Below are 21,663 nucleotides of genomic sequence, written 5' to 3' on the forward strand. Positions count from 1 at the left end.
AGTTAAATGATTTTATATCTTGAATGGACTCATACCCATAGAACCAAGGATGTGACAAATATCTAAAAGAGAATGTGGATCTCAGTGGCTCATTCAATTTGTACTAAATACCCTATACTATTTTTAAGTAATTTATTAACTTCTAACTAAATATTAAACATTGCCTCTCTCCTCTACTCCAACCAACACTTCCTTCCTAAGCATGAGTTTCTACAATTGGAATGTTTTCTAGGAACAGAGCTTGTGAAGGGTATAAAAGTCATGGTATAAAAGCATGATTTCTGTTCTGACTTTTGCTACCCAAAAGACCTGAGGAATAAAAGAGTAGGGTTTCAAAGCAGCCCTAATCCCTTTCTCTCTCCTGCCTACTTTTGGATTCTTCTTTCTCTCTGTTTCAATAATCTTTCTTCTCCTGGAAAGCTTCCACCAGCTTGGGTCTGAGCATTAACGGAACTTCTTTCCTCTGCTACTAACAGGCATGCCTTTTTGCTCAATGGTGTGACAAATGTTGAAAATTAAGTTTAGTCCTGCAGAACCACTGAGCCTAAGGTGAACATCTCTTTTCCACTCCACGTTCAGGGATGTCACACCAGTGGATTGAAATCAGCCATGGTGAGAGTAGTTCCATTACAGAAATTGGCAAACTCTACCCATCAAAGCTTTTTTTCTTTCAGAGAGTTGGGTTACCAAGAAGGTAAATTGTTTGGAGCTAATGCCATTAGGGGGTGCCTTCTATCTCCACTGCCAGAAAGTTCTCTTGTCTTTTTAGGAGATTTAAACAAAGGAGGCAAGAGGAGGCATGGGCTGGGTAAAGAGAAAATGAAGAGATGCTCAATTTAAAAACTGTCCTAATAGGAAGACTATGAGATGGATGGGGAGTGAGTAGACTTGTTTTTCCCATAGGGGCCTGTTTCCATGAGATAAGAGAATTAACTTAAGTGTCCATGAACCTGTCTAGGACCAATTCCAAGAAGGAAACTTGAGTTGAGTTCATGAATGAGTGAAGCTAGGAGCATGAAACCTCCTGGGATAATCTTGCTTTCATTCTGATGCCCTTTGACAAATTCTCTCCATGGTAAATGTATCTCTTTTCATGCCCTGATTTACTTTTTGCTACTTAACAGTGAGGACTATGTAAATCTGTGTATTTTCTCTCCTTTCCTGGCTACTTAGAAGGCTAAATAGGAGATTAAATTTAGACTGTGGATTTTCATCATCCGAGATTTTTGGGTATTTCCCTTCCTTTATTTCACATATCAAGCCCTTACTTTTCATGCAAGCAAGCTCATGGAAATTGATATCACTCACCAGTCAGATTTATTTTTTAAAGGGTTAGTTTTACACTAAAAAACGAGGGGGAAAATAGGGAGAAAATGTTCCACATTCTATTTATTGTCTTTACCCTCCAAATAGATAAGCCCATAAAATAAAATATGTCTATATGTTTATAAGTAGATTATCTCCTCAATTCTTTTTATTTGGAAAACTGTACTCTGTCTTGTTTATTAGATTGTCAAGTTCTTTATTGTGTGGAGCAGATTTAAATTTAATTATGTATGATGTTTATCAAAGCCTGGGCTTGATAAATAGGGGCATGTGAGGTGGCTGCACTGATGGAAATCTTTCCTGCAGAAATGGTTTTCTCTACAATACATCTACATTTATCAACTAGATTTCCTAAATGCCCTAGATCAATCTTTTAAAGTTTTATGCTTAATGCTATTAAATCAATATGTTTTAATGAGTTTGAAAACTTTTTGTACTCAATATATTAAGCATTGTATCTGAAATCTCATGTAATGATACCATTTGAAAGGCATTTTGCAATATTGTCATAGACTAGATGCTTGCTTCATTTTTTCATAGTGTTCAATCAAAGAGAAAACTTACAAACAATAGATCAGCAATTTTCAGACTTGGGGTGCATAAAAATTATGAGGGTGCCTGATAAATATGCAGTTTCTTCTTACCACTACTTCTACCTACTAAATCAGAATTGTGGGAGTGGAGTCCAAGGACCTGAATTTGAAGCACCAAAAGTCTTCTTAGCTTGAGAATTAGTGTTTCTGCCTGACCACAAAGAAAATAATGTCCTTAAAATTGGAAGAAATGAAGCTGCTTATTAAAATTTTGGGGAAGGCTTGCAGTGGTTTTCTTGCAGATTCATCAGAATTTACCACTTTGGTTTATAGATGAGGAAAGTGAGGACTCTAGAGCACAGTGAGTTAATGCATAGCCTAAGCATTTCATATGCTACTACCATTATTCTTAACCTATTTGCTACTAGAGATATCATTCTCACAATCATACAACTATTCTTTTTCTCTAGTCAGTAAATGTCCCTGGACGATGACTAAGTCTTATTTGTTTTTGACATCCCTAGTGTCTTGCAGAGTGCCTGGCATATTAAAGGCATTTTGTTAATAGATCCATGAATGCATTCATTCATTCATTCCACAAATATCTGTCGAGCTCCTATCATGAGTCAGGCACTGTCCCAGGTGCTGCAAATACAGTAGTGAATGACACAGCCAACTGAACAAACAAAATCCTCATCTCCAAGGGCTGTTCTTTAAAGTAAAATGCAATCATAATATTGTCTTTGTCTCTCTGAGGATGGGAGGATTAAGAAGCTGATGTTTATGAAATGACTCAAGATGTTTTTGAGAGAAAAATTAAAAAGACAACACAGAGAAAACTGTCATACAATCCTGAAAGAAGGGATCAAATGTTATTTGATTGCATGGTTCTTTTAGACTTTTCTTTTTAATAAGTTTGCCTATGATGTGAACAATTTAGAATATCTCTTCTCATACCAGCAAACGAGCTGGGATTATATGAAGTTGATGAAGCATTATGCCAACAATTCACTGAGCACATGCCATTTGATATTACACGTTCTGCTGGCAGGATTCTCTCAGAGAGTACTGCAAACCCTACCTGACCTCCCGCTCTTCACGGGTCAGACCCAGGCTGAACATATGATGGATGTCATAGCAGGAGTGGCTGTCTTCCAGCAACCTAGGATGCGGTCAGGACAGGAACCACACTTCAGTTCATGGCATGCAACAAACCAGTGTTCTTCCCTTATATCCTGATGCAGAACCAAGAAAAAGCCACACTTACCCCACTTTCTGAAACCTCTTCTCCAAGTTGTCCCAAACATACCTAATTTTCTGCACTTGGATACATCGTAGCTGCAATGACAAATGTGATAGGAAATATGTCATTCATAAAGTCAAGCTTACCAGGGAAGGGGAGGCTTGTTTAATGAAGGACCTCACACAGCCCTCCCTTTTGTTAGTAGATAGCTACAATTCCCAATCCACCCGTGGGATATTCAAACCTTGATCTAATAAACACTTGCATAACTTTTATTTGGCAAAAACTTACCATAACAATGCAGTTTTAAAATCACTTACTTTTAATTCTGGTTTCAGTATGGCATGGTTTATGACAGAGTGGTGGTCAGCTACTAGGAGCTCTTCCGGGTTCTTGCTTATAGGAAACTTAAGTGTGGATAAGTAGAGGCAGATCACTTTCTTCCTGATATATCTTTGAAATTCATCCTAGAAATGACAATCCAGCCTGTGAAATTCTCAACGGTTATTCAGTAAGGCACTCAATCAACCAAGTGCCAGACCAGTGTTTCCCAAAGTTTGGACTACAGACAAAAGCATCAACATTATCTTGGAAGTTGCTAGAAATGCAGATTCTCAGTCCCACCGAAAACCTAGTGAATCAGAACTTCTGGTGTTACGGCCAACAGTCTGTGTTTTAAAGAGCCCTCCAGGTGATTCTGACTTGCACTAAAATGTGAGAACCACTGTGCTGGAGAATAAAAAGAAAAATACACTTCTCAGGAAAAAGCAGAAAATAGTTACTGGCTATCTCAAGATCACATCTACATGTTTAAATGTCTAATTTCCCTCAGAATACATACTTTTGAAAGACTGAACGATCATTCCCTTGTTATGTTTCTAAGAGCTGTAACACTGACAGCCACTGTTCATGTAATGGCTAAGAGCATTGTCAACTATCCTAACATGGTAGAAATTTCCCCAGTCTGACATGCAAGAAATAGCCTTCATTCTTGGGTTAAAATAAGAGATGTCAAATAGATTGCAAAGGTAGTTTTGCCATCTCCTATTTTGGGACAAGAAAATTCTTTAAATGAAGAAAGCTCTCCCCTCTGAAGTGCTAGCCAGTCATTGGTTGTGCCACAAATGCAACACAATAGGGCACCCACAGTTGTCCTTAGCAGAACGGTATCTGCTTCTTGTAAGGGGCACGGGATGCAAGTGGCCCACACTCTCCACTGGGGCCTCCAATAGAACACCAGCAGAAGGACCCCACACGTCAGCACCGATGCTGCAAGGCAGAAGGCTCTGCGAAGACTCTGGGTCTGGTAACCAAACACCTCCTGCAGAGAAAATAAAAGATCACTCTATTTTTCTTTTTTCACATAAACATATCATTTTTTTCTTAGAAACAGACTTTAGATGTGGGGGTGTTGATAGGGAGAGAAATCTGGCTTTGGCTGGTTGAATCAGATTGATTGCTCACAGCTGTCAGCTGACAGAGTAAAAAACGACTCATTTTACTACCCTGGCATCTGGAACTAAGACATTAGACAGGAGAAGCAAGGAAGGGTCAGAATTATTTGGTTCTAAATACTCTTAAGAGTCACCACATAATTTTATAAAATACTTCATGCTCTGGACCAGTTCTATTTTTTTTTAAGTAGAAGTTTTTTTAAAAGTATTAATATTAATTTACTAGAGGAAGATGATAAAATAATGACAGAACATGATCCACATTTAATGTCTAGCTTTATTCAAATTCAGCTTTGTTTAATGATAACAGGATTGAGAAGCATTAAAAGTATTAATAACTCTACTATTTTCTGAACCAGTAGGATGATATAAATTAAAAGATAATTTGGGACATGAAAGGCTTTCAAAAGACAGCTTAAAGGTATTCACTCAAAGAGTAACTTGATGAAATAGTTCTACTTTTAGTAATAGGTTAGTTAATATTTGTTTATAAATTGAATAAAGATTTAAGATGCAGTTTTAGGGGAAAACAAGTAGCTGAAAATATATATTTGTTTGTTTAAAGCCAATTTATAGTTTCCATCTTCTACAATGCAGATTCACAGTATAGTTTTTTTAAATTTTATTTCTAAAACTAGATTTTTCAGACAATGAAATGGTGGCAACCAGGGGATTGATGGGTGGGGAATAAGAGTGATGGTGTCTAAAGGTACAAACCTATAATGAGTACTAAAATAGCCATAGAGATTTAATGAACATAGACAATATCTCTGTATATAAAAGACTAATATGCTAAGCATCTGTTCAGGTAATGATATCACCTAGCAATGCCTGGCTTCCTCTCCCTAGTGACAACTAGCCTCCTTGCAGTTTCTTCAGACCAGGAACATGACTTGCTTTATAGCCAGGTGCAAACATTTCACACTACAACCAAAAGTATGTGAAGTGTTTTCACGTGCCTCATCTCATTTGATCCTCACAGAAGTCCTGGAGTAGGGAGACAGGAGACTGGGTGGAATCCTATTTTCTTTTTATTGGCCAGAAAACAGAGATTTAGAAAGTTTAGAAACTTGACCTGACTGAAAAGAAGTAAGAAATGGTGGACCTTGAAAATGACTTCAGGTTTTCTCACTGCACAGAATATAGTCAAACACTGTTGCAGTTAAACATTTTACCCTTTATTCTCTCTGTGTGACCTATAATAATAATCTTCATATTGATATTTATTGCTGTGTTGCTGAAAATTACCTGAAAGAGAAGTTGGGTGCTTCACTGGGCTGGAAAAAAAGTTTAGCTACATCAGAAAGCAGGTCTAATTAAGCAAGTTTATTCTATAGCTATAAAAGGCTAAGTTGACTCGTGCATGCATGATACATATAAAGCTCTCACTGGCGCCAATCACATGCATGTGTTTCCATCTGTCATTGTCGATCGTGAATTTGGTTGACACTTCTATTATAGAGAAAGGGCGAATAGTGATATTGAAATATTTCTTCTAATTAATTTACTTTCAATGTGCACAAATTTGTGTACTAGGCCACTAGCTGTACTATAAGTATGTAATGTGATAAATATGATTACATCAGCAACCATATTACAGTATATAAATATACTAGAGGCCCGGTGAACGAATTCGTGCACCAGTGGCATCCCTCGGCCTGGCCTGCGGGATCGGGCTGAAACGAAACCAGCTTTTCGACATCCCCTGAGGGGTCCCGGATTACAAGAGGGCACAGGCCAGGCTGAGGGACCCCACCAGTGCACGATCGGGGCTGGGAAGGGATGCAGGAGGTTGGCCAGTTGGGAAGGGACTGCGGGAGGGCTCCAGGGCATGTCTGGCCTATCTCACTCAGTCCCTATTGGCCAGACCCCAGCAGCAAGCTAACTTACAGGTCAGAGTGTCTGCCCCCTGGTAGTCAGTGCACGTCATAGCGAGCAGTTGAGCAGCCTTAGCATATCATTAACATATTACTCTTTGATTGGTTGAATGGACTACTGGACAACCAGACACTTAGCATATTAGGCTTTTATTATATAGGATTAAAGAAACATGCTACCTTAAATTTATACAGTATTACCTGTCAAACTTTTCCAATAAAGAAGCCTAGATTCTTAGTGTATTTGGAAGAGCCTGAGGGATGCTGGTTATGAATGACATTGTTGCTATACTATGATTTTAGGTTCTGATATTATTTGTGTGTGTGTGTGTTTTTCTATGACTCTGAACTCCCATGTTCAGATCATAGAGGTGTAATGTCAAGGAAGTAAGTTTTCACTTAATTTCTGTAGCACTTTCAAATAATAGAATCTTCTGAATTTTATACCAGTTTAGATTATTTATAATAAATCTCTTGGCTTTATTCTTGGAAAAGTTTCATCTTCAATATGGCTATTTTCATTAAGTTTTTCTAATAACTCTGTGGTAGATGAAGATTTTAATAACAGGTGTTGAAAGCAATCCTTAAACATAGTGGATAGGTCACAGGCTTAAGAAGCAAAGATGTAAACTTGAGTCAACTGCCTGCCAGTTATCAGTTATGTGAACTTAGGTAAATCCTTTCACCTCTAGGGAATCCCAATTTACTCCTCTACAAAAAAAAGTAGAAATATGTGCCTTACAGGGTACTTATGCTCAAATGAGATAATGTCTCCTCAAGTGCTCTGCAAAGTAATTACAATTTTAAGAGTTCCTTTCCACTGTTCCTCAGCACTATCACCCACCTGAGGAAAGATGTTCATTAAGTTTAGTGATGCAGCCACTGTATTTTGAGATTATTCACACTAAGGTTTAAAAGTTATTTAGAAGCATGTGTTCATTCTGCTTTTAAGCATATTTTCAGTTGGTCTCCTTTCTCCCCAAACTTCCTTCTGATTCTATAAACCTGCTTTGGTTTTATTTGTGAATTTACTTATTTATAGTTTTATTAGTTTTATCAAATAAAATGTATATGCCAGTTCACATATTATGTCATAAATAATTGAAAGTATTAATAACTGTACCAGTAGGAAGATATAAATTAATAAATTATTTGTGGCCATGAAAGACTTTCAAAAGACAGCTTAAAGGTATCACTTATTTTACTAAGTGATATAGAGGGGTTTAGGGCCAAAGCCCAAGTGTGTGCAAAATAGATGAAGAAGAGTTAGAAATTTTAGTCCAGCTTATATCAAAAATGACATTTGTAAATGACTTCCCCCCTTTATGTTTATGTACCCACAGAAATGACATTGGTAATCACAATTCTGATTCCTTTCCATTCTTTTTTATACAACAACTTTTTATTTAAAAAAGGAACTCATAATGCTGGCAAGGCTGCAATGAAACCACTACAGCTACATACTGCTAATAAGCTTATAAATTAGAATAATTCTTTAGGGAAAGCAAGGTGACAAGATTTATATCAAATTGTATCAAGAATTATAAGGATGTTGCTATTCCTTGAATCCGTGATTCCACTCCCAAGAAAACACACCCTAAGAAGCACAACTTAAGAAAATATGCATAAAGTAGAAATTTATATATATAAAGATGTTTGGTGCAGAATTATCTGTAACAACAAAAGTTATTGAAAGAATAAAATGATAACTAATGATGCAATAAGATGTGAAACATCAAAACAATGGACTATTGAGGAGCCATTAAAAACAAAATGCATAAAGTCAAGATAAGCACATGGGATATTCTGTGATATAATGTTAAGTGAAGAAAATAAAGAACAGGTTGAATAGATGGAAAACAAAGAGAAACATTATGAACTTTAACTCAATTATATCAGTAATTACATTAAATGTAAATGACTTTAATTGTATGATTGAAAGCAAAGATTGTCAGAGTAAAATAATAAAAGAAGAACCACTATGTGCTGTTTACAAGAGACATATCCTATCTAATAAAGAGGGAATGTGCAAATTGACTGTCACAACATCACAAAAATGGAGGTGCCCACAGCAGAGGTGGGGTTTCCATAACACAAGATGGGTGCACCCACAGTGGAGGCCGAGTTCTCCTAGAGCCTTTATGAGCAATCAGCAGGGACCTGATGCTGTGTGGCGCTGGGCCAGGGCAGGAGACCTGAGGCTGCACCCCCCGCTGGGTGGGACATGACAGGGAACCTTAGGCTGCAACCCCCATCCTGGTGCCAGACCGGGGGACCTCAGGTCATGCCCCCCACCTGACAGGGCTTGATGGGGGACCTCAGGCCACACCCACCGCCCAGCGGGGATTGATGGGGGACCTGAGGCTGAACCCCCCTGTCCAGTGGGGCTTGATGGAGGACCTCAGACCATGCCCCCTGCCCTAGCAGGGCTTGATGGGGGACCTCAAGGTGTGCCCCCCATCCCGGTGCCAGGCCAGGGGACCTCAGGCCATGCTGCCTGGTGTGTGCCAGGGGACCTGAGGCTGCACACCCCTGCCTGGCACCGGGCAGGGCTTGACAAGGGAGAGGCCAGCCAGGTCTGGATCTCGCCCAGTGGGGGTGGGGCCGGCTGAGTCTGGGTCTTGCACAATTTTGAGGTACCATGTGTGGGCGGGGACTTGACTCTGGGTCCTGCGTCATGCCCCAGACTCTGACAGGAGGGAGATTTTCATATACATTTTACTAATTTTCTTTCATCTCTGAAACTTCTATTATAGAGAAAGGGCAAATAGCAATATTAAAATATTTCCTCTAATTAATCCCCCTTTTTTTTTTAACATATTTCATTGATTTTTTAACAGAGAGTAAGGAAGAGAGTAGAGAGCTAGAAACATCGATGAGAGAGAAACATCGATCAGCTGCCTCCTGCACACCCCACACTGGGGATGTGCCCGCAACCAAGGTACATGCCCTTGACCGGAATCGAACCTGGGACCTTTCAGTCCGCAAGCCGACGCTCTATCCACTGAGCCAAACCGGTTTCGGCTAATTAATCCCCTTTTAATGTGCATGAATTTCGTGCACTGGGCCACTAGTTTTAAATATAAAGAAGCAGAAATGAATTACTTAAAAGAATCAGATAGTGTAAAAGGAGGAAAAAAGGGGAAATGTGTCATGCAAAGACTAACAAAAGAAAATTGGTACATCTATATTCATATCAGATAAAATTGACTTTAAGGAAAGAAATATTATGAGAAAAAGGACATTTCATAAGCTAAAAGATCAACAGGAAGACAATAATCCTAAATTTTTGTGCACCTATAAACATAATTTCCAAATTTTTAAAGTAAAATTGATAGGAATTAAATCCATTCTCATCATTCTCAATAACTGATAAGACAGGTAGACAAAAAGAAAACAAAATCAGTAAGACTACCAGAAGTTTAAACATTAACTAAATTGCCCTAGTTAACAAATACAGAAAATCACAGCCCCAAACTGCATGATTCAAATTATTTTCAAGTACACATAAAATATTTACCTAAATTGACTGTATTATGCAATGATGGCATTATAATTAAATTAGAAATTAACAGAATGATAACTTTAAAATTCCCAAATGTTTGGAAACAAACATGTTTCTGAACACCAGTGAGTCAAATAAGAAATTACAACAAACATTAGGAAATATTTTGAAAATAAAAATTAAAAATAGGGCCCCAAACTGCAAACATCTAAAAATACATTAACAGAAGAGAGATAAATAAATGTTGTGTTTGCATACAATGGAACACTACAAAACAATAAAAAGGAATGAACTTCTCACACACACAACATTTCACAGACATTATATTGAGTAAATGAAGTATCATGAAGCAATGCACAATTCTACTTAAAGTTCAAAATTAGCAAAACTGATGAAAGCCATTAAGATAAATTAACTTAATTTTTTAAATGTTTTTATTAATTTCAGAGAAGAAGGGAGAGAGAGATAGAAACATCCATGATGAGAGAGAATCATTGGTTGCCTCCTGCACTCACCCCATTGGGGATCGAGCCCTCAACCCGGGCTTGTGCCCTGACCAGGAATCCAACCATGACCTCCTGGTTCATGGGTCTATGCTCAACCAGTGAGCCACACTGGCCAAGATATTTTTATAAATTTATATAAATACACCCACTGTATTTATATGTTAATAAAAAGTTTTAGAAAAGTGGAATGAATTTGTTTATTAGACACTCTGTTCCAAGCAGGTAGAATATATTCTAATTATTTTAATAATATTAGATTGAGAAAGAAAAAATGGCAGCATAATATTATAAATGAATAAAGAGACAGAGAAGTGACTTCTATGGAAAATGGGGAGTTTGGTGACCTGGGGAGACTGTAGATGCTTCCTGGTGTGGATGATTGGGAAGAACAGACTTCCCTTAAAGCAGAGGTAAAATCACTAAGATGGGAAAGAGGGAGGTTTCTGATCATGACTCTGCTTATTGCTGGAACACCTCAATCAAAATGTCAGCAGATTTATTTCCCTGTCTGTTAAAAAATTAAGCACATAAAAGTAAGTAAATAAATAAATAAGAACTTGTAAATGTCAGAATAATGTTCAGATATGTGTAGCTCATTGAGCAAGGTGAACAGAAGCAATGTTTTGGCTTCTTTGATAAACTGACCTCATAATCCTTGGTAAAATTCCTTTCTAGACTATTTCTCAGTCTTCCCACAAGTTATAGTGCTGGATATGGGACTTGAGGTTTTGTCTAAAAGAATCACTATTTTATCTGGCATTCTTTTAACCAAATACTCTTAAAGGACTGGCCAACATTTGTATGTTTCCACTTTGACTAGTTAATCTCAAGTATAAGTTAATTGTTCTAAATGATTAATCTTCTGATATAGTAAGAGTCCCTGAGATTTGTCCTAGATATTTATACACTCCTAGTAAAATCCACTAAGAAATGCAGGAGCCATATTTATACCATAACAGAGGAAGGTAAGTAGAATCCAGAAGTCTTGTAAATGTAAGGATACTGGGGACAGAGGATCAAAAATCTCAATCACATTATACATGGTCTCTCGTAGTAAAGTGAGTTTTGTCACCTATGACCTATGTGACCTCTGGATTTAACTTCTCTAAGTCTCCACTTCCATTTCTGAACTTAGGGAATTTTAATAACACACACTTGGAAGAATGGTAGTGAGGATTAAATTAGGTGTAGCTGTTGAGCATAAAGCAAGCTCTCAGTCAGTGTCAGCAGTGGTTTGATAATTGGTCAATCAAAGGAAGAAAGTGGTGGCTGTGAAATATAGAGTCAAGATTGGTAATGGAAACAGGCTGTGTTCTAGAGAAACACAGATCTGCCACCACCTATGAGTTGAGTTGAATAGTACACAGGTTGTGCCTTTACTGTATTCTCTCTAAGCAGTGATGTTCGCTTATTTTGTTTGTTTGTTTCCCACTAGAACTCTGTATTCCAGATCCCAGGAGAGGTAACACAGCCTTATTTACCTTTTTCTAAACCCAGAGTGTGGAAGAAGCAGAGGCATTAGGAGCAACAATAAAATACACACATGCCTTTTGACAAATTAGAGCCCTGTGGCAGCCTATCAGCAGAGCCTCTGTTCTTTGCACCCCACCCCCATGCCTTCTAGAAGTCAGCACTTCTGTTTCTTGCTCCATCACTTACTAATTGTGATCTCAATAAATTATTTAAATTCCCTTAACTTTAGATTTCTCCTGTGAGAAATGTGGTTGATTGTAAAATGCAACAGAAGTAGTCTGGTATAGCAGTTAAAAGCTGGGGATATGGCATGATAAAAACAAGTTCAAATCCTCTACCATGTAGCCACAAAAAGTGACCTTGGGCAATCCACTTTACTTCTCCTGATGACTCATTTCCTCCTCCATAAATGAGAATAACAACAATTATCTTCTAGGATTGTTGTGAGAAACTAACAAGATAATATATGCAGTTCAGTTCCTGAAACACTTTGAGCACACAGTATGTGTTAACATTAGCTTGAGTGATATACAGTTCAACAAAATTTCAAACCATTGTAAAATGATTTGACCACAGGCAATATTCAGAACTCAATGTTATTTGCCAAAATCATAAGTTGTATTTCTAAAAGTGGTTGGTCCTTAAATGGCTTAAATGGAATTTTTGCTTTTTCCACAGAGCACAAATTGTTCAAGTTGAAGTCAAATATAGGCCAAAAAGAAAACTACTCAACTTTGTAATATGTGAAACTGAGAAAAGAGTTTAAGTTAAATACTAAATTGATTCAAGGGTTAATTAGATGTCATAACCATATATATATATGTATATATACACACACACACACACACACACACACACACACACACACACACGTATATATGAGTGTGCATGCACATACACACATGCACACACACATATGTACACACACATATACACAAAACAGCACAATCATTCTTCACTTGTACAGGAGGAAAACAGTGTAATAGAACACCCTCTGATGTTATGTAATGTGATCTTATATATGTTACTTAGCAGAGCCTCAATTTCCTTAGTTATAAAATGGATATTTAAGGCATTAGCTCATAGGGATTAAATGAGAACATACATGAAATTCTAGCACATAAATGGCACTTTTTCAAATACTATTTTTTCTTTCTTTTTTTTTTTATAGGTAACTTACAGTTGCCATAAAAGATAGAACTAATTGGCTAAATTCCTCAGGAAAGAATAATTATGAGGTGCTGCTTCATCTAAACATGGTTTTTTTTCCAATACTCTCTGTTGGGGATCCTCTTAGTCATATGGAACCATCCCCTTGGTCACCACCTGTCCTTGCTCCTGGATTTTCATTGCATCTGGAGCACTAGCATCTATGCACATCTGATCTTGTGAACAGTCCTTTTTAGTTTTTGTAAATCCTTTAGTCCTTATGTTCACTATTTGTGTGTTTATCCATCAAAAATATTTGTTGTGTACCCACCATGCACAGGCACAGTAGTAGTGGCATCCTTGGAATGGGTATTCTGGATGATTGCTCATAACACTTTTACTTACCTAAAGATTCTCATAGCAGTACAAGGTTATAACTTAATTTACTCAACTAAGACATAAATAATTCTCAGTATTACCTTATCTTCTGTGAATGGCAAGGCTAGTTTTTTGCTATGACATGCTAGGCTTTTCCATGGGTGATAAGGTCCAATAACCTTAGAGTAAGTTAGCTTTTTCTACATACGCCACAAATTTCAGTCCATTGAATCAGGACCAAGGAAAGATAATATTCTGTGTCCTTTCATGAGACTAGAATTCATCATGTTTTAGCTTATTTCTTTTTAAAAACAACCATAACAGCACCAAGTTTCTATTCATTATTCACAATCTACCCTTTGTTTTCTTTATCTGGACATGCCAATTTGTGTTCCTTTATGTGTTAGATAGGAGGGCATTCTTAAAGCTCTCTTATCTCTAACTCTGCCATGTTTCAAGGTTCTTTTCTTTAATGCAAAGATAATATTGTCTCTATTAATGGACCCTGTTAGTGTTTCTCACCTTCTATTACTGCTTGGGCTTGGCCACATGTAGTAATTTGTGGTAGTTATCACTAATTACTAAGCATTGTTAATTATAGTTTTCTATATAGTAATTTGTGGTAGTTATCACTAATTACTAAGCATTGTTAATTATAGTTTTCTATACTTTGTCCTGCATTCATGCCATGGAGTGCCCTTTGAGTGGGATAAAATGTCTTGAATCACTTTCACTTTTGTCTATATTAGATAATAAGAACTAACTTTTGTAGCATGGTGACTCTCGTGGATTCCTGGACCCAATTCCCACTATGTATGTTTATGTGGCGAGGGCAAGGCCTTCCCACACAACACAAAACAATTCTCAAACACCAGCTAGGCATCCTACAATTCAGCTCGATTTTTGGCACTGTCTACCTGAAGATAGCATCAGATTCCACAGGCTGAGGGATCAGTACTTCAATACTGCCTCTCCCCAAGTCCAGACACCAGTTGCAAGTCCAGGTAGCAACCTATACTTCTAACCAACTGGCTACAAATTGGAGGTTCCCAGAACCCACTCCTTGACTTTGATTAACTTGCTAGAGTGGCTCATTGAACTCAGAGAACTATTTTACTTACTAGAACACTGGTTTATTATAAAAGGATATAATGCAGGAACAGATGGAAGAGATGTATAGGCCATGGATTGGAAAGGGCACTGAGCTGCCCTCTCCTCATGGCTAACTCCCAGCACCTCCACATATTCATCAACCAGAAAGCTCTCCCAGCCCAGGCCTTTTAGGTTTTGGCGGAGGCTTCATTAACTAGGTATGATTGGCACTGGTCATTGGCACTTCCAGCCCCTCTCTCCTCCAACTCTGGAGGCTAGTGCAATGCCTGATTCAATGGACTGAAATTTGTGGCGTATGCAGAAATCACCAAGTGATTCAACTTCCAGCCCCTCTCTCCTCCAACTCTGGAGGCTAGTGCAATGCCTTAGATCTATGCTGAGCTCAGCAAAGTGATTCCAGGCTGCACTTGAATAATCTCACAGGCCATCCCCACTCAAATAGGTTCTTTATGGGTGTTTGATTGAAGGAATTTATTATTTGCCCGAACAGTGTGTGGTTTTCACCTCAGATCCTCTCACATGATCACAAGTGATTGTAGTTGAGATGATTAATGCAAATAGAAATCAGAGTGGGCCATGGGGAAACCTTTGGGAAAGTAAACACAAGTGGGGAGAGGTTGTAAAAGCCATGACTGATAGCCCTCAAAGGCTGGGACTAGACTATTCCCAGGCTTAGTTTGGCCTACCTATTATCAAAAAAGAAAAAGAAAAAAGAATTTGTTTCCAAAATTTATAATAAGGCTATTATTTCACACAGCATATTGATTTCTGGCTTCCCTTTCAGACTCCGAAGAGGTGACAGTACTGGACCTGTTGACTTGCAGGACAGCAGTGCCTGGAGCTAGGTGGCAGCTTCCTCTTAGCCTATCACCTGGGTGACCCCTGTTCCCACCAGAGCTACCTAACTCACCCAGGGTTCTGGTCCACCTGAGTAGGACTGGAATCTGTGCTCTGTACCCAAGCTCACAAGTAAGATTTATGAAGAAAGAATCCATAGCCACTTCCTGCTGACAATATGCCCTCACAACAGGACATCAGCGTAGTGGGATTCCTGATAGAGTTTTTTGGTGGGTGTTTCTAGAAGTGTTTGATAACCAACAAAAAAGTAAACTATGGTGCCGGGCCTGTTACTTATTGCTTTGATATCTGTGCCGCCTCTGTGATTAAAAGAATTAACCTTTTACACTAGGATGTCGAGTGTGACTCGACATGGTTAGCATTGGTAGCAGCTCGAGAAAAAAGCAAGCGAGTGCAAAGGGTTAAAATACTAGGCTATGAATTTTACAAATAGGTCACTTCATTACAGAAAAATAAAGAGCAACCAAAGGCTTTTATGAACATTTATCTGCATGTTGAAAAAAAATCAGCACTGGCACAGAGCTGTTTGGAGTGAACACAGGTGAGTAGACTTTTACTCTGTGAATTTCTTGTCTGAAGATTTTAAAGTGCCTCTCCATTGTCTAAATCAATGACAAACCCATGGGAGCCACATTGGTTATTTAAATTTCCTAGCAGCCGCAGTAAAAAAAAAAAAAAAAAAAAAGTGAAATTAATTTCCATAATATATTTTATTTAACCCAGCAAATCCAAAAATTGTCATTTCAATGTGTAACCAATATAAAAATTATTGAGTTCATTTCTAGGTTGTTGTTTTTTACCAAGTCTTTAAAATCCTGTGTGTATTTTACACTACAGTCAGTGTCTTTCATTTCAAACTAGCTACTTTTAAGTGCTCAAAACCCACATGTGGCCAGGGTTGCCGTACTGAACAATGCATGTGATTAAATCACTTTTTTTCCTTCAGCTAACAAACAAGGGTAGATGGATAGATTTCCCACAGAATTCATAGGGAACTGGGAGACTTTCTGATACATGAACTCTATCCTCTGGATTCCTTTCTGCCTCCCGGGTACCTTCTCTGCCCCAATCCCCCTCTTTTTTTTGTCTCTTTTCTCATTGCCTAACCAGAGACACTACTGCAGCACAAACATATGGGGTGTAAAGGCAGAAGGAGTGGGCTGGATACCCAGCCTGTCCCTTGCAGGTTTTGACCTTGCAAGTTATTCAACCTCCCTGGGCTCAGATTTCTTTTTTATGAAATAGGATTAATCTCTTCACTGAATTCTGTAGATCAAATAAAATAATAAAGGTAACTTGTCAGCACCAAATAGACATGGAGTATTCAAGCTTTCAATGATTATTTTTCAAGATTTATATATGTTTGGTGGAAAGGGCAATGGGGGGAAAGAATTACAGAAGTAAGAACTTTAAGATTTGCGCTAAATCCTATTCCACACTCAATTCCTTCTTCAGTACTTGATGCTTAAAACCCCTCTAGGCAACTAGCATGACTTCCAGCCAAAGCACAGCCAACATAAGTTATACACACACACAAACACACAAGAATAATAAAAAAAAAATAGTTTGTTTTTGCCTGAGTTTGTCCAATTGTCTTGAGACCCAGAAGATAAGGAGGGAACACCTCATGTAGGAGTGCACCTGATTTCTTTGCAAAATTTCTGAAGCGGAGGCTTCATGCAGTCCAATGCCTTTTAGGACGGCAAGAGTGCCCTCATCTAGAAGACCCACTTTCTCAGCCCATTAGGTTCCCTCACTATAATACTGCCCTGGACCTCAAGGAGCCTTACCAGACTGAAACCTCTCCAGGTTCTAAAGCCAGCACTACTTCAACAGCCCCTGCCCACAGCTCAGTTACTTTGAGAATCCTGTAATAAAAAGAAGGGAAGACTCACCAGTTCATTCTCCTCTCCTTGGTTAAGCAAAGCCCGATGGTCCTTCTTACTTCTCTCCTCCATCTAAACTGGATCTCCTGGCTAACTCCCTGAGGAAATGTAAAACCAACAGAGGTTTAGGTGAACTCTGAACAATCACTACTTGTCCTTGTTGTTCTCAGGTGCTTAATGTCTCTTAGCACATACCTCACCCATTACGTTAACAAAGGAAAGGGGGAAAAAAAAACCTCTCCTCAACCATAGGATTAATCTGTTAATCTCTTTGCTTCTAGCGAAGGTTTTTTTTCTTCCTAGTACTTACTTGCTGAGCTGGATGTGAGTGCCTCCAGACTGAAGCTGCCGAACTAGATAGGTAATCTCCTGGGCTGTCCATAAACATCGCAGCCAATGAATGGGAATGGCCACTTCGTTAAAAACATGAGACAACAGGATTTGAATAAATGAATAAATATACCATGGATTTTGAAAAAGGAACGGGCATATTGGGGGTGACCATGAGAATTGAAGGAAGAGAGGTTGGCTCATACCTGGGAATGTAGAAATCATTATGGAATCAGAAAACTCTGAATTATAATCCCTGCTGTACTAATGGACCTGGACAAATAAGATCTGAATTTTAAATTTCTTTGTAAAATGTCTATAATAATTATAGAGTTGATATGACTTTTAAGATATTTATTAAAGTCCAACTATAGGTTCCTTCATACTCAATAAGCGATAGATCATCATTACCAAAATCATAACACTAATCAAAAAAAAGACAAGCTTTTAAATAGTAAACTATAATAACAATTTAATTGTTTTTATTTTCCCTTTTCAGTTTACAAAAATTTTCAATAAGTGAAGTATATGGAGAGAGGAGGAGCTAAGAAGACTGAATATTGGGGATGTCATCTAAATTCCCACAATTGTATAATCACCATTACATTGGATATTTTGAATTGTATAAGTTCACAAAAAATTAGATATACTGTGATCTACTCAAGGTTTAGTTAATTTGTTCATGTTAAACACCTTTGTCATTTTATTGCCTTCTTATCGAATCCAGGCTACTTGACAAAATTATTGCCACTTCGGCCATGGAGGAAAATTTACAAAGAATGAAGACTAGTAGAGGACAATAGTCTTTCCACTGCCTGAGATAGTCCTTGGTTGTCTTATGGGGGAACCAGTGCCCACCTTGAAGTTCATCAGAGTTCAATGTACTTTCTGGCCCAGAAGAAAGTAGCTGATGAAAATAAACAAATAATTATAGCTTCTCATGCCAAAGAGGCTGAGATACCCACACTAAAGAATAATATGCCATCATAAACATTGCATTTTTTTTAATTTTATTTTTTATTTTTTATTGAGGTATTATATGTGTACATATCTTACCATTACCCCCCCCACCCCACACCCATACATGCCCTCACCCCCCAGAGTTTTTCGTCCATTGTTTATGCTTATATGCATGCATACAAGTCCTTCGTTTGATTTCTTATCTCCCCCACCTCTCCCTAACTTTCCCCCTGTAATTTGAAAGTCTGTTTGTTGCTTTACTGTCTCTGTATCTATCTTTTTGTTCATTAGTTTATAATGTTCTTTATTATCCATAAATGAGTGAGATCATGTGGTATTTTTCTTTCATTGACTGGCTTATTTCACTTAGTATAATATTCTCCAATTCTATCCAGGTTGCTGCAAATGATGAGAATTCCTTCTTTTTTATGGCAGCATAGTATTCCATTGTGTAGATGTACCACAGTTTTCTGATCCAGTCATCTGCTGACAGGCACCTAGGCTGTTTCCAAATCTTAGCTATTGTAAATTGTGCTGCTATGAACATAGGGGTGCATATATCCTTTCTGATTGGTGTTTCTAGTTTCTTCGGATATATTCCCAGGAGTGGGATTACTGGGTCAAATGGGAGTTCCATTTTCAGTTTTTTGAGGAAATTCCATACTGTTCTCCACAGTGGCTGCACCAGTCTGCATTCCCACCAGCAGTGCACGAGGGTTCCTTTTTCTCCACATCCTCGCCAACACTTGTCGTTTGTTGATTTGTTGATGATAGCCATTCTGACAGGTGTGAGATGGTACCTCATTGTTGTTTTGATTTGCATCTCTCGGATAATAAGTGACTTTGAGCATGTTTTCATGTGTCTCTTGGCCTTCCTTCTGTCTTCTTTTGAAAATATTCTGTTTAGGTTCGTTGCCCATTTTTTTATTGGATCATTTATCTTCCTTTTATTAAGTTGCATAAGCTGCCTGTAGATGTTGGAGATTAAACCTTTATCAGTGATAGCATTTGCAAATATGTTCTCCCATACAGTGGGCTTTCTTGCTGTTTTGTTGATTGTTTCTTTTGCTGTAAAAAAGCTTTTTATTTTGATGTTGTCCCATTTGTTAATTTTCTCTTTAGCTTCCATTGCCCTAGGGGCAGTGTCAGTGAAGAAGTTCTTTTGGCATATGTCTGAGATTTTGTTGCCTGTGGATTCCTCTAGTATTTTTATGGTTTCCCGTCTTATGTTTAAGTCCTGTATCCATTTTGAGTTTATTTTTGTGTATGGTGTAAGTTGGTGATCTAGTTTCATTTTTTTGCATGTGTGTGTCCAATTTTCCCAACACCATTTATTGAAGAGACTGTCTTGACTCCATTGTATGTTCATGCCTCCTTTGTCAAATATTAATTGAGCATAGTGGTTTGGGTTGATATCTGGATTCTTTATTCTGTTCCATTGATCTATATGTCTGTTCTTGTGCCAGTACCAGGCTGTTTTGAGAACAGTGGCTTTGTAATACAGCTTGAAATCTGGTATGGAGATCCCTCCTACTTTATTCTTCTTTATCAGGATTGCTGCGGCTATTCGGGGTCTTTTTTCCTTCCAGATGAATTTTTGGAGAGTTCTTTCTAGGTCTGTGAAATATGCTGTTGGTATTTTGATGGGGAGTGCATTGAATCTGTAGATTGCTTTGGGTAGTATGGACATATTAATGATGTTGATTCTACCAATCCATGAACGTGGTATGTTCTTCCATCTGTTTACGTCTTCCTCTATCTCTTTTTTCAGTGTCCTGTAGTTTTCCGCATATAGGTCTTTTACCTCCTTAGTTAAGTTTATTCCTAGGTATCTTAATTTTTTTGGTGCGATGGTAAATGGGATTGCTTTTTTAGTCTCTCTTTCTGTAAGTTCACTATTGGTGTATAGAAATGCCATAGATTTCTTGGCGTTAATTTTGTATCCCGCTACATTGCCGAATTCATTTATTAATTCTATAAGTTTTTTGATGGAATCTTTTGGGTTTTCTTATGTACAATATCATGTCATCTGCAAATAAGGACAGCTTCACTTCTTCTTTTCCAATTTGGATGCCTTTTATTTCTTCTTCTTGCCTAATTGCAATAGCTAATACTTCCAGTACTATGTCAAACAGGAGTGGTGAGAGTGGACATCCCTGTCTTGTTCCTGTTCTTAGGGGAAATGGTTTTAGTTTTTGCCCATTGAGTATGACGTTTGCTGTGGGTTTATCATATATAGCTTTTATTATGTTGAGGTATGATCCTTCTATTCCCACCTTGTTGAGAGTTTTTATCAAGAAGGGGTGTTGGATTTTGTCAAATGCTTTTTCTGCATCTCTTGATATGACTATGTGATTTTTATCTCTCAATTTGTTTATGTGATGTATCACATTTATTGATTTGCGGATATTGTACCATCCTTGCATTCCTGGGATAAATCCTACTTGGTCATGATGTATGATCTTTCTGATGTATTGCTGGAGCCGATTTGCTAGGATTTTGTTGAGAATTTTGGCATCTATGTTCATGAGGGATATTGGTCTGTAATTCTCTTTCATTGTGTTGTCTTTATCTGGTTTTGGTATTAGGGTGATGCTGGCTTCATAGAAGGAGCCTGAAAGTGTTCCTTCCCCTTGAATTTTTTGGAATAGTCTAAGGAGGATAGGTTTTAGTTCTTCCTTGAATGTTTGGTAAAACTCTCCTGTGAATCCATCTGGCCCCGGGCTTTTGTTTGCCGGAAGCTTTTTGATGACTGCTTCAATTTCTTCCATAGTTACTGGCCTGTTGAGCTGTTTAGATTCTTCCTGATTGAGTTTTGGAAGGTTGTATTTGTCTAGGAATATGTCCATTTCCTCCAGGTTTTCCAGTTTGTTGGAATAGAGTTGTTCGTAGTATTTTGTAACAATCCTTTGTATTTCATCGGGGTCTGCTGTTATTTCACCTCTTTCATTTCTGATTTTGTTTATTTGGGTCCTCTCTCTTTGCTTCTTGGTGAGCCTGGCTAGAGGTTCATCAATCTTGTTTATCCTTTCAAAGAACCAGCTCTTGGTTTTGTTGATCTTTTGTATTGTT

The 21,663-nt window shown here is 38.0% G+C and overlaps 1 protein-coding gene across 1 annotated transcript in view; it reads right to left on the minus strand.

The window, feature by feature from the left end:
* Positions 1 to 17,373, minus strand: part of ATP13A5 (ATPase 13A5) — a gene marked incomplete at both ends in the record, with an annotated part of 105,858 nt that extends 88,485 nt beyond the window's left edge. Inside the window, 5 exons of the mRNA XM_079767425.1 lie at positions 2,941 to 3,021; positions 3,127 to 3,197; positions 3,423 to 3,569; positions 4,250 to 4,423; positions 17,311 to 17,373. Coding sequence (XP_079623551.1) covers positions 2,941 to 3,021; positions 3,127 to 3,197; positions 3,423 to 3,569; positions 4,250 to 4,423; positions 17,311 to 17,373 — 536 coding nt within the window. The remainder of the gene's footprint in view (positions 1 to 2,940; positions 3,022 to 3,126; positions 3,198 to 3,422; positions 3,570 to 4,249; positions 4,424 to 17,310) is intronic.
* Positions 17,374 to 21,663: the final 4,290 nt, after the last annotated feature.

The sequence above is a fragment of the Cnephaeus nilssonii genome (assembly GCF_951640355.1).
Source record: "Cnephaeus nilssonii genome assembly, chromosome: 3".
Taxonomy (NCBI): Eukaryota; Metazoa; Chordata; class Mammalia; order Chiroptera; family Vespertilionidae; genus Cnephaeus; species Cnephaeus nilssonii.